Consider the following 13777-nt stretch of genomic DNA (forward strand, 5'->3'; position numbering starts at 1 on the left):
ACAATAGCCTGGTAGTGATTTTTAAACCAATAAATGAACAAATGTAAAGCAGAATGGTGAAGGGTAGTGAGAGATACAGGCTTCCAGTTAAAGAATGAATGAGTCATGGGAATAAAAGGCACAGCCTAGGGACTATAGTCAGTGATATTGTCATAGTGTTGTGTGGTGACAGATGGCAGCTCCACATGTGTTGAGCAGGGTGTAACATTTAAATTGTTGAGTCACTGTGTTGTACACCCAAAACCAATGTAACATATATGTCAACCACACAGGATTTAAAAATTAATTAAAAAAACTCAAGTATTTTCTCAGAGCCTTTGTACTGGTTGTTCTCTCTGATGGGCACACATTTCCCCAGATAACATGGTGTCTCCTGCTGTCTCCTCCGTGAAGGAGGCCTTGTGTAAACATGGGCTGGTCTGCCCGAGCAACCTGTGGAAACTAACACCTCCATCCACTCTTTCCTTTTATCCCACTTTGTATTTCTTCATAGCACCTGTCACCTTCTGATATTCTATCCGATCTTTATCTGCTTATCTTCTCCACCACTGAATGTGCAGACACTTGTTTCCTGACACCTATACTCTTGGCCTGGGGGTCAGTCAGTACTCAAGTTTATTCCTCAAACGTGTGACAGAATTTCTCATTGAAAGTATAAAATATATGAGTACTTGGGGGAAAGGCCAAGGGTGGGATGCACGTTCCTATTCAGAGCTGGGAAGGTCTTGAGAGGGGACAGATTTCATATAAAACCTATGGAAATTGACTTTGTGAATGTAAAATTAAAAATTGTGGAATTTCAATGATATTTGTAATGTTCATTATAGAGAAAATTAGTCATGTTATTTTTTGTTCCCCGGTAGTGACCTCCACCACATGGAACCAGGAAATGATACACAAATGTCAGTGTTTCTTCTTCTGGGATTATCAGGGGAACCAGAACTGCAGCCCCTCATATTTGGGCTTTTCCTCTCCATGTACCTGATCACTGTGTTTGGAAACCTGCTCCTCATCCTGGCCGTCAGTTCTGACTCCCACCTCCACACCCCCATGTACTTCTTCCTGGCCAACCTGTCCTTTGTAGACATCTGTTTCACCTCCACCACCATCCCCAAGATGCTGTGGAACATCCAGACTCAGAGACAAGTCATAACCTATGAAGGTTGCATCACTCAGATATACTTTTTTCTGCTCTTGGCTGGATTGGACAACTTTCTTCTGGCTGTGATGGCCTATGATCGCTTTGTGGCCATCTGTCACCCCCTGCACTACACGGTCATCATGAAACCCACCTACTGTGTACTGTTGGTTCTGGTGTCCTGGACGATGAGTGCCCTGAATTCCTTAATACAAAGTTTAATGGTGTCGTGGCTGTCTTTTTGTAGATTGGTGGAAATCTCCCACTTTTTCTGTGAAATCAATCAGGTGGTCCAACTTGCCTTTTCTGATAAGTTTCTTAATGACATGGTGATGCATTTTGCAGTTGCATTGTTGGGTGGTGCTTCCCTGGCTGGGATTCTTTATTCTTACTCTAAGATCGTTTCCTCTATATGTCGAATATCATCAATTCAGGGCAAGTATAAAGCATTTTCCACCTGTGCATCTCACCTTTCACTTGTCTCCTTATTCTATTGTACAATCCTAGGAGTGTACCTGAGCTCTGCTGCTACCCAGAGCTCCCACGCAACTGCAGTGGCCTCGGTGATGTACACGGTGGTCACGCCCATGCTGAACCCCTTCATCTACAGCCTGAGGAACAGAGACATAAAAGGGGCTCTGAAAAGAATTGTTGGGGTTCCAATGTTGTAATAAGTGTCCATGATTGCAGGGCTTACAGACTTGGAGGCAGGAACTATTATTTTTTATCAGACTATGGAAATAGAATCTGTTCCTTCTATTTATTTCCTGAAATTTCCATTTGTTTGAATTCATTTTCTCCACACACTTAGGTAACTCACTTTATTAAGGTTTCACTCTGTCTAATACAGTTTCCCCTTTGTCCATTTTCAGCTGTTCCCAATATTGTCCCCAACTTTGTGTCACAAATGCCTGGAACTTTCTGTATCTTACTTACATGGGACATGTTGGATTTCTTAAAGTAATTTCACTTCAAATGACTTATATCATGCCAAGTACATTTTCCCTAGATTTCCCCTAATAATAATATGAGTTGCATTCCCCATATGGAAGAATCTACACTTGGCCACTAAGCCCTTTATATAACTTCAATGTAGAGGAGAATAAAAAAAACCCAGTTTTCACCTAGGGTTTGTCAATCTTGTTACATCCCTACCATCATTCCTCTTCCTGATAACGTGGACTCTAATACTGTCCCCTTTAAGTCTCAGTCTCCTCACAGGGATGGTCAGGTTAGGAAAGCCCGGGCACCCCCTGCACCCCTGTGCTTGTGGACATTCCCACAGATGCTTCCCTGACCAGAGCCTCTGCTGTGGCTGCACCAGCCCTTGGGTTCTTACTGTGACTGCAAGACAGGCTTCTGCAGCACACATCAGAGACTCTAACAAAACCAGGTTTAGTACTCACAGGTCCTGGAGGGCAGAGGCAGAAAAATCTGGGGGAAGAGGGAGTGCAGAGTTTCAGAGAGAGATGAAGGCCAGACCTGGGGTCCTGCCTTTACTGGGGTCCATGGGAGGGTGCCTGGAAGTTTGCAGGTTCCCTCTCTATTTATGATTTTAAAACATAGGAGTGAAATTCTGGCTTGGAAAGGGAAAGCGGGGTCACTCATATGTCAGTATTGAGGTTACCCAGGGCTTTCTGAGGAGGTGCTTCATGGCTGGAGCTGCCTGGCTGATAGTGTCCCACACCTGACAATATGTTTATTCGGCATGGTCGTCCTTGAAATGGATGCCTCAGAACTCAAGCTTAATGTCAGGCACTTACTCTACAAACATGGTACCGTGTTTCTAACTAGTCTTGTTTTATTCTATGTCCTGTGTGTCTAGAATGCCCACCATAGCCACTGGCAAAACCTGTTAGCAAGTATGTATCTCCCAGTGCAGTCTACATGGAAATACAAATGTGAATAAATAGCGTGACCTCATATGTGTCAGTGTCAGAGATGACCGTAAACATGAGGATGCATTTTATTTGGGTTAATGCCCAGTAGTGTAATTACTGGATCATATGGTACTTCTATTTTCAGTTTTTTGAGGAACTTCTATTCTGTTTTCCACATTGGCTTCTCCAGTTTGCATTCCCACCAACAGTGTGCAAGGGTTTCTCTTACTCCACATCTCCAGCAACACTTATTGTTCCTTGTGGCTTTCACTTTAGCCATTCTGACAGATGTGAGGTGATATCTCATTGTGTTTTTGAATCCATTTCCCTGATGATGAATGATGTTGAACATCTTTTCACGTGTCTGTTGGCCATTTGTGTGTCTTCTTGGGAGAAATGTTTTCATGTCTTCTGGCCACTTTTAAATTGAATTATTATATATTTACTTTTTTAGTGTTGAGTTGTATAAGTTCTTTATGTATTTTGGATATTAACCCCTTGTTGGCTATATCACTCACAAATACCTTCTCTCATTCAGTAGGTTATCTTTTTGTTTGTTGATTGCTTCCTTCACTGTGGAAAAGCTTTTAATTTTGATGTAGCCATTTGTAACATAGTTTATATATAGAGGGTATAATGCTAGGTAAAATCGGTCAGTCACAGAAAAACAAATACTGTGTGATTTCACTCATATGTAGGATTTAGGAAGCAAAACAAACAAATAAAGAAAAAAGAGACAAACAAAAGAACAGACTCTTTAATATGGAGAAGAAAGTGGTGGTTGCCAGAGGGGAGATGGGTGGGAGAATGGGTGACATAGGTGATGGGGATTAAGAGTACACTTATCGTGTTGAGCACTGAGTAATGTAGAGAATTGCTGAATCACTGTATTGCACACCTGAAGCTAATATAAAACTGTATGTTAATTACACTGGAATTAAAATAATAAAAAACTTAAGAAATAAAAGCGTGCAACATTTCACACCACCCATTTTATTACGATCCAAAATATTTCTTTTTCATGCTGTGCATGTATTGGGAAGCATGGAAGATTAGTGTCCACACCTGAAGGGGTTTATTCATTGAGGTGAAGGATTGCTTAGTTTCTTCTATGTTTTATCACAGTTATCTTACTGTTTCTACTTGAAAACTTCCACTGCTACCTGCTAATATGACTCTCTCTATTGTTCCATGAAATAACACCCTATTCCTAGTATTTCTAACAAATGCTAAGGGATAGAGAATGAGCAATATCAGTAGTGTCCATTGTGCACCTTCTTCCTCCTCAGAAATCTCTTCCCCCTGCATGTCCAGAGGACGCTTCACACAAGAGCTGGATGTCCTGCTAGTCCTGTGGTTCAGAGTCACCGGTTCTTCTGCACGAACGTGCATGTCTTTTGTACTCTCAAAGTGACCTGGAAGGGAGCCCACATATAGTCACTTGTTCATCAAGTCATCGGAAATGAACGTGAGTAACAGAAAGATCATGACTCTTCTCCTTAATGTCAGATCATGTGCCACAAGTAAAAAGCAGTACATGTTCTAATTGCTTCAGATCTTTTCACTTGGATGATTGTGTCAGTCAGCTCTTGCTGTGTAACAGGCTGTCTTTGTCAAATGGGATAGCATAATACCTTAACAATCAAATGGAATTATGTGCTGGGGAGCGTTTCTGATCTCTGCTGGGTCCTCATGGGTCTGGAGTCAGGAGTGAATCTCTGTGTTGTGTTTATTTTTTAAAATATTTATTTATTTGAGATAGAGAGAGTAAGAGCAAGCGAGAGAGAGAGAGAGCATGAGTGGGGGAGGTGCAGAGGGAGGAGGAGAATCAGGCTCTCCACTGAGCAGGGAGCCTGACACAGGGATCAATCCCAGGACCTTAGGATCATGACCTGAGCTGAAATCAAAAGTCAGATGCTCAACTGACTGAGCCACCCAGGTGCCCATCTACATTGGTTTCTAAGACTCATCCATGATGTTGTTTGTGGTTGTGGTGTTCTTCTGTTTTCAGGTAATATTGCCTCTTATTTCTATATTTCCATATGTAGGTTAATTTTGTATTCATAGAAAAATTAGTTTATCATGTGAATTACTTAAATTTAATTCCGTTGTTCATATATCCATAGTGAACACCTGGCTTTCTTCCCCATTAGAAGCGTATTTTTTTACCCCTCCTAAGTGAGTGTCAGCTACCTGTGCTCTAGATCGTACCCGTAGCCATGCACCATTAGGCTTGTTTCACTGAATCAATCATTGGAGTACAATTACAACAATAACCTGCATATGTGAAATGTACACATTGGTGAGTTAAAGGAGCTCCACAAAAATGAAGAGTACATGCTGCAAGTTTCTATTTGTGTATGATATAAGACTGTACATAAGTTTTATCTGCTTTGGGAGGTAATTACTAAACATTTAAGCCTCTCGAGCATCATATTCCCTATTTCTGAATGTAACGTGGGATTCTAAACATGACTTCATAAGGCCATTGTGGGGAATGAATACAATGTGTGGAACTTCCTTTTTTACTTCAAAGAAAACATTTGAGGGTAATGGTTGTGTCTTGGATACGTGTGTGTTTCCATACATTTTCTTTCAAATAAGCTCATCACATGTGTTCACACACAGATGCATTTATGATCTCATCTTTTATGTTGAAAGGAATCTTGAGAAAGCTGGAGAGGGTAGCACTAAAAAAGAATGAACTTTTAAATTTATGTGAAATAAAACAATGCAGAAATACAGACAAAGATTTAAACTACAGTGGCTGACCTTAATTTTGATCATGAGTTTCTTTCCTATGTCACTGTCTCAAAGGTCCCATAGTCAGGTGCCACAAGGAACTCACTGCACCAGGTGATGGGGCAGAATATCTCCAAATCAATTTAAAATTTCCTTTCTACCTACTGTGGGTTTTTAATGTAAGTTGTCCTTATCCAAGGTAAGCTGATGAGTGAATTGAGAGGCTTAAACTCCATTACCTCAAATAATTGTGTTGACTATGCCCATATGAGAATCATCCTGCCGCGGTAAAATATCCCCACACTCGTTGCTAAAAACAAACACACATGTGCTCTTACAGTTGCGGAGTCAGAAGCTTGGAAGGAGTCTCATCAGGCTAATAGCAAGATGTCTGCAGGCTGAGCTCCTTCTACAGGCTCAAGGGAGGATCTGTTGTTTGCTCTCCAATTCCAGTCTCTCTTGCTGGCCGCCTGCATTCCTGGGCATATGGCCCTTCTTCCACCTTCAGAGACAGCAGGGCAGTGTTTTCAAAGTCTCTCTGACACAAACTCTTTTGTTGCTCTTGCCAACATTTGCAGGACTGTTGTCATTACCTTCATCCCACCTGGACAATCATAAGTAAGCATTTTATCTTTTTTTTAAAATTAATTAATTGTCAGAGTCCATAGTCTCTCATGGAGGGGGGTGGGGGTATGGGATAGGCTGGTGATGGGTCGTAAGGAGGGCACGTATTGCATGGTGCACTGGGTGTTATGCTCAACTAATGAATCATCGAACTTTACATCAAAAACCAGGGATGTACTGTATGGTGACTAACATAGCATAATAAAAAATTAAAAAAAAAATTTTTAAGACTTCCGGTTAAGATGGTGGAGGAGTAGGAGACACCTTTTACAGCCGGTCCCCTGAGTCGAGCTGGATAGGTACCAGACCAGCCTAAACAACCACGGAAACAGCCTGAGACACAGGAAGATGCATCTGGATCTCTACAAATGAACATCTCCAGCGCTGAGTATTGAGGTACGAAGCGGGGAGCCATGAAACCGTGCACAGATATCAGAAGATAAATGGAAGGGGGAGGGAGCCGCCGCGTTCGGGTGCCGAGAAGAGGTAGCCACTTGCACGGGGGAGCGGGCGGGCTCGCGGTCGGCACCTGCAAAACAGCAGACTGAGACCGTGAGCCAGGTGCGCTCCACCAGGCATCTCGTGGAACACCGGAATCCCGGTGTGCTCACTGGATCCAGACTGACACCGGGAGCTTCCGGAGCATGCACGGGGCGGCTGGCGGCTGGCAGCGTTAGAAACACAAAGGACAGAGACGCGCCGGCCCTCGAAGTGAGGGCTGGGACGCCGGGTGTGGGGCGCACATCCCAGGACGCTGCAGGGTTGAGCAGCACCAACAGTAAGAGTTAAAGTGGCCAGAACATTAGTAGAGAACGGGCCACAATCCCTCTGTTCTGTGACAGAGGCTGAAATTCGGCCGCTGCTGCTCTGACTCTCAGAAGAGGCACAGCAGACTGCCAGGGAAAGCCGCCAGAGTACGAAAGCCTGGAAATACCGGCTCAGAGAGTGCCCATTCCCATCCCCCCTTGCAGGGGACACGGAGACTCTACCCAAACAGGGTTGCCTGAGTATCGGCGCGGCAGGCCCCTCCCCCAGAACACAGAAGGCAGGCTGAAAAATCAAGAAGCCCACAACCCGGGCGCCTGGGTGGCGCAGTCATTGAGCGCCTGTCTTCGGCTTAGGGCGTGATCTCGGTGTTCCGGAAAGGAGTCCCTCATCGGGCTCCTCTGCTGGGAGCCTGCTTCTTCCTCTCCCACTCCCCTGCTTCTGTTCCCTCTCTCGCTGGTTGGCTGCCACATAAATAAATAAATAAAATCTTTAAAGAAGAAGCCCACATCCCTAAGATCCCTATAAAACAAGGGGCACGGCCTGGGACCCAGTCAATAATTTGGGCTCTGGACAACCCCGCAGCCTCTCTTCATCAGAATGACAAGAAGGAGAAGCCCCCCCCCCCCAGCAAAGAAAAGACAGTGAGTCTGTGGCCTCTGCCACAGAAATAATGGATGTGGATGTAACCAAAGTATCCGAAATGGAATTCAGAGTAACGATGGTCAAAATGATGAGTAGAAGTGAAAAAACTATTAATGAAAAGGTTACTGAGAATATAGAATCCCTAAGGACAGAAATGAGAGCGAATTTGACAGAAATTAAAAATTCTATGAGCCAAATGCAGGCAAAACTAGAGGCTCTGACAGCCAGGGTCACAGAAGCAGAGGAACGGGTTAGTGAATCGGACGATGGGTGAATAGAGGAAAAAATGAAAATAGAAGATGGTCTTAAAAAAATCCACGCCCACGAATGTAGGTTATGGGAGATTACTGACTCAATGAAATGATCCAATGTTAGAATCATCGGCATCCCTGAGGGGGTGGAGAAAAACAGAGGTCTAGAAGAGATATTTGAACAAATTGCAGCTGAAAACTTCCCTAATCTAGCGAGGGAAACAAACATTCATGTCCAAGAGGTAGAGAGGACCCCTCTCAAGCTCAACCATGACAAACCTACGCCACGTCACGTCATAGTGCATTTCGCAAATATTAGATGGACGGATACAGTATTGAAAGCGGCCAGGGCAAAGAAATTTCTCACGTACCAAGGCAAAGGCATCAGAATTACGTCAGACCTGTCTACACAGACCTGGAATGAGAGAAAGGGTTGGGGGAGCATATTTAAAGCTCTTTCAGAGAAAAACATGCAGCCAAGGATCCTTTATCCAGCAAGGCTGTCATTCAGAATTGATGGAGAAATAAAGACATTTCAGAATCGCCAGTCACTAACCAATTTCATAACCACGAAACCAGCCCTACAGGAGATATTACAGGGGTTTCTATAAAAGTAAAAAGACCCCAAGAGTGATACAGAACAGAAAGTCACAGCCAATACAAACAAAGACTTTACTGTCAACATGGCATTATTAAAATCATATCTCTCAGTAATCAGTGTTAATGTAAATGGTTTGAACCATCCCATAATACGCCACAGGGTTGCAGATTGGATAAAAAGAAATGACCCATCCATTTGCTGTCTACAAGAGACTCATTTCGAACCCAAAGATGCATTCAGACTGAGAGTAAGGGGATGGAGTACCATCTTTCACGCAAATGGACCTCAAAAGAAAGCTGGGGTAGCAATACTCATATCAGATAAATTGGATTTTAAACTACAGACTATAGTTAGAGACGCAGAAGGGCACTATATTATTCTTAAAGGAAGTATTCAACAAGTGGATATGACAATTATAAATATATATGCCCCCAACAGGGGAGCAGCAAGATACACAAGCCAACTCTTAACCAGAATAAAGAGACATATAAATATAAATACATTAATAGTAGGGGACCTCAACACTCCACTCTCAGAAATAGACAGAGCACCCTGGCAAAAACTAAGCAAAGAATCATAGGCTTTGAATGCCATACTCGACGAGTTGGACCTCATAGATATATATAGAACACTACACCCGAGAGCCAAAGAATACTCATTCTATTCTAATGCCCATGGAACATTCTCAAGAATAGACCATGTTCTGGGACACAAAACAGGTCTCAGCCGATACCAAAAGATTGAAATTATCCCCTGCATATTATCAGACCACAACGCTCTGAAATTGGAACTCAACCACAAGGAAAAATTTGGAAGAAACTCAAACACTTGGAGACTAAGAACCATCCTGCTCAGGAATGACTTGTTAAACCAGGAAATCAAAAATCAAATTAAACAATTTATGGAGACCAATGAGAATGAAAATACAACAGTCCAAAACCTATGGGATACTGCAAAGGCAGTCCTAAGGGGGAAATACATAGCCATCCAAGCCTCACTCAAAAGAATAGAAAAATCTAAAATGCAGTCTTTATATTCTCACCTCAAGAAGCTGGAACAGCAACAGAGGAACAGGCCTCATCCACGCACGAGGAAGCAGTTGACCAAAATTAGAGCTGAAATCAATCAAGCAGAAACCAGAAGTACAGTAGAACAGATCAACAGGACTAGAAGCTGGTTCTTGGAGAGAATCAATAAAATTGACAGACCACTGGCAACACTTATCCAAAAGAAAAGAGAAAGGACCCAGATTATTAAAATTATGAATGAAAAGGGAGAGGTCACGACGAACACCATTGAAATTGGAAGGATTATTAGAAATTTTTATCAACAGCTATATGCCAATAAACTAAGCAATCTGGAAGAGATGGAATCCTTCCTGGAAACCTATAAACTACCAAGATTGAAACCGGAAGAAATTGATTTCTTAAACAGGCCAATTAATTATGAAAAAATTGAGTCAGTGATAAGCAACTTTCCAAACAACAAAACACCAGCCCCGGACGGTTTTCCTGGGGAATTCTACCAAACATTCAAAGAAGAAATAATACCTATTCTCCTAAAGCTATTTCAAAAAATAGAAACAGAAGGAAAGCTACCAAACTCATTCTATGAGGCCAATATTACCTTGATCCCCAAACCAGGCAAAGACTCCCTCAAAAAGGAGAATTACAGACCAATCTCCCTAATGAATATGGACGCCAAAATCCTCAACAAGATACTTGCTAATAGAATCCAACAGTACATTAAAAGGATTATCCATCACGATCAAGTGGGATTCATACCTGGGATGCAAGTGTGGTTCAATATTTGCAAATCAATCAGTGTGATACATCATATCAACAAGAAAAGACTCAGGAACCATATGATCCTCTCAATCGATGCCGAAAAAGCATTTGACAAAATACAGCATCCTTTCCTGATTAAAACCCTTCAGAGTGTAGGAATAGAAGGTACATTTCTCAATCTCATAAAAGCCATCTATGAAAAGCGTACTGCAAATATTATTCTCAATGGGGAAAAGCTGGAAGCCTTTCCCTTAAGATCAGGAACTCAACAAGGATGCCCTCTCTCGCCACTATTATTCAACATAGTACTAGAAGTCCTTGCAACAGCAATCAGACGACAAAAAGGGATCAAAGGTATTCAAATCGGCAAAGAAGAAGTCAAAATGTCTCTCTTCGCAGATGACATGATACTCTATATGGAAAACCCAAAAGAAGCCACTCCCAAACTATTAGAACTTATAGAGCAATTCAGTAATGTGGCGGGATACAAAATCAATGCTCAGAAATCAGTTGCATTTCTATACATGAATAACGAGACCAAAGAAAGAGAAATTAGGGAATCCATCCCATTTACAATAGCACCAAAAACCATACGTTACCTTGGAATTAACTTAACCGAGGCGTAAAGGACCTATATTCTAGAAACTATAAATCACTCTTGAAAGACATTGAGGAAGACATAAAAAGATGGAAAGATATTCCATGCTCACGGATCGGAAGAATTAACATAGTTAAAATGTCCATGCTACCCAGAGCAATCTACACTTTCAATGCTATCCCGATCAAAATACCGAGGATATTTTTCAAAGAACTGGAACAAATAGTCCTTAAATTTGTATGGAAACAGAATAGGCCCCGAATCTCCAAGGAACTGTTGAAAAGGAAAAACAAAGCTAGGGGCATCACAATGCCGGATTTCGACCTGTACTACAAAGCTGTGATCAGAAAGACAGCATGGTACTGGCACAAAAACAGACACCTAGACCAATGGAACAGAATAGAGAGCCCAGAAATGGACCCTCGGTTCTTTGGCAACTAATATTTGATAAAGCAGGAAAAAACATCCAGTGGGAAAAAGACAGTCTCTTCAATAAATGGTGCTGGGAAAATTGGACAGCTACATGCAAAAGAATGAAACTTGACCACTATCTCACACCATACACAAAAATAAACTCCAAATGGATGAAAGACCTCGATGTGAGACAGGAATCCATCAAAATTCTAGAGGAGAACATAGGCAGCAACCTCTACGACATCGGCCAAAGCAACCTTTTTCATGACACATCCCCAAAGGCAAGAGAAACAAAAGATAAAATGAATTTATGGGACTTCATCAAGATTAAAAGTTTCTGCACAGCCAAGGAAACAGTCAGAAAAACTAAGAGGCAGCCCACGGAATGGGAGAAGATATTTGCAAATGACACTACAGATAAAGGACTGGTATCCAAGATCTACAAAGAACTTCTCAAACTCAATACACGAGAAACAAATAAACAAATCAAAAAAATGGGCAGAAGATATGAACAGACACTTTTCCAATGAAGACATACAAATGGCTAACAGACACATGAAAAAATGTTCAAAATCATTAGCCATCAAGGAAATCCAAATCAAAACCACACTGAGATACCACCTTACGCTAGTGAGAATGGCAAAAATAGACAAGGCAAAGACAACAATTGTTGGAGAGGATGTGGAGAAAGGGGGTCCCTCCTACATTGTTGGTGGGAATGCAAGTTGGTACAGCCACTCTGGAAAACAGTGTGGAAGTCCCTTAAAAAGATAAAAATTGAGCTCCCCTATGATCCAGCCATTGCACTACTGGGTGTTTACCCAAAGATACAGATGTAGTGAAGAGAAGGGCCATATGCACCCCAATGTTCATAGCAACAATGTCCACAATAGCTAAATCGTGGAAGGAGCCGAGATGTCCTTCAACAGATGACTGGATTAAGAAGTTGTGGTCCATATATACAATGGAATATTACTCAGCTATCAGAAAGAATGAGTTCTCAACATTTGCTACAACACGGACGGCACTGGAGGAGATAATGCTAAGTGAAATAAGTCAAGCAGAGAAAGACAACTATCATATGATTTCTCTCATCTATGGAACATAAGAACTAGGATGATCGGTAGGGGAAGAAATGGATAAAGAAGGGGGGTAATCAGAAGGGGGAATGAAACATGAGAGACTATGGACTATGAGAAACAAACTGAGGGCCTCAGAGGGGAGGGGGGTGGGGGAATGGGATAGACCGGTGATGGGTAGTAAGGAGGGCACGTATTGCATGGTGCACCGGGTGTTATACACAACTAATGAATCATTGAGCCTTACATCGGAAACTGGGGATGTACTGTATTGTGACTAACATAATATAATAAAAAATCAAAAAAAATTTAAAGAAACAATTAAAAAAATTAAAATGTCAAAAAGATAAGATAACTTTCAAGTTAGTAATTAAATAACATTCATTAATACTTAGAAAATTATTTCATGAAGAATATTAGCTGATACATGTTTTGTAGGGAAGTATTCTTTTTTTCCGCATTTACATCTTTATTTTTTTATTTTCTAAGTATCAACAAATGTTATTTAATTACTAACTTGAAAGCAAGTATGCAATTGCCAACAATTTAATGCAGTCAAAGAGGATCAGAAGAAAGCATTCAGAGCTACAACACACAATATGTTAGTCTTGCAAAATATAAACAACTAAATCTAAAGTTGCAAAGGGTATGAAAAGCAAATGTTAAATAATAATCTATATAAGCCAGACTTTCATGTACCAAGGAGTGCAGATTACCTAAGAGTGAGCCTCTGTTGAAAATGACAATTGTTTTCTTTAAATAGTAGAATTTTATATATTCATTTACAAACTATGTCAAAGCCAAGACTTCTCTGGTCATTAGCTACACAGAAGATAAAGAAGCACAGATTAATGTGTTTGAATACCTAGGACCTTTCATAAATAAACTCCTGCATGCTTACATCTACTGAAATTTTAAGGTGCATTCTGAGGGAATTCAAGCACTGAGACCTGGGACCACAATATGAAGTGAAGCAACTCTACCCACAGAAACGGAACTGTGAATAAGGTACCTACGATATGTGTGCATGGGCAAAACTTGAGGCAGGTTCCTAAATAATAAAATGCTGTTAAATTTTTTAAGTTACTAAGTAAAGAATTTTCTTTCTTTAAAAAATAAGATAAGATGACTGAACAATATTTTTGTATTCTTTGGGTAAATACCTAGTAGTGCAATTGCTGGGTCATAGGGCACTTCTATTTTTAACTTTTTGAGGAAACTCCATGTTGTTTTTCAGAGTGGCTGTACCAGTT

The 13777-nt window shown here is 41.3% G+C and overlaps 1 protein-coding gene across 1 annotated transcript; it reads left to right on the forward strand.

Moving 5' to 3' along the window:
• Positions 1-876: 876 nt before the first annotated feature.
• Positions 877-1809, forward strand: LOC113248931 (olfactory receptor 7A5-like). Its single transcript, XM_048215316.1, has one exon. It carries the CDS (start codon positions 877-879, stop codon positions 1807-1809), a length of 933 nt encoding a protein of 310 aa, XP_048071273.1.
• Positions 1810-13777: the final 11968 nt, after the last annotated feature.

Source organism: Ursus arctos, unplaced genomic scaffold (assembly GCF_023065955.2).
Source record: "Ursus arctos isolate Adak ecotype North America unplaced genomic scaffold, UrsArc2.0 scaffold_14, whole genome shotgun sequence".
Lineage (NCBI taxonomy): Eukaryota > Metazoa > Chordata > Mammalia > Carnivora > Ursidae > Ursus > Ursus arctos.

Bases quoted from the DNA above. Each gene is read 5' to 3' on its own strand.
- LOC113248931 (XM_048215316.1), top strand. From the start codon at position 877: ATGGAACCAGGAAATGATACACAAATGTCAGTGTTTCTTCTTCTGGGA.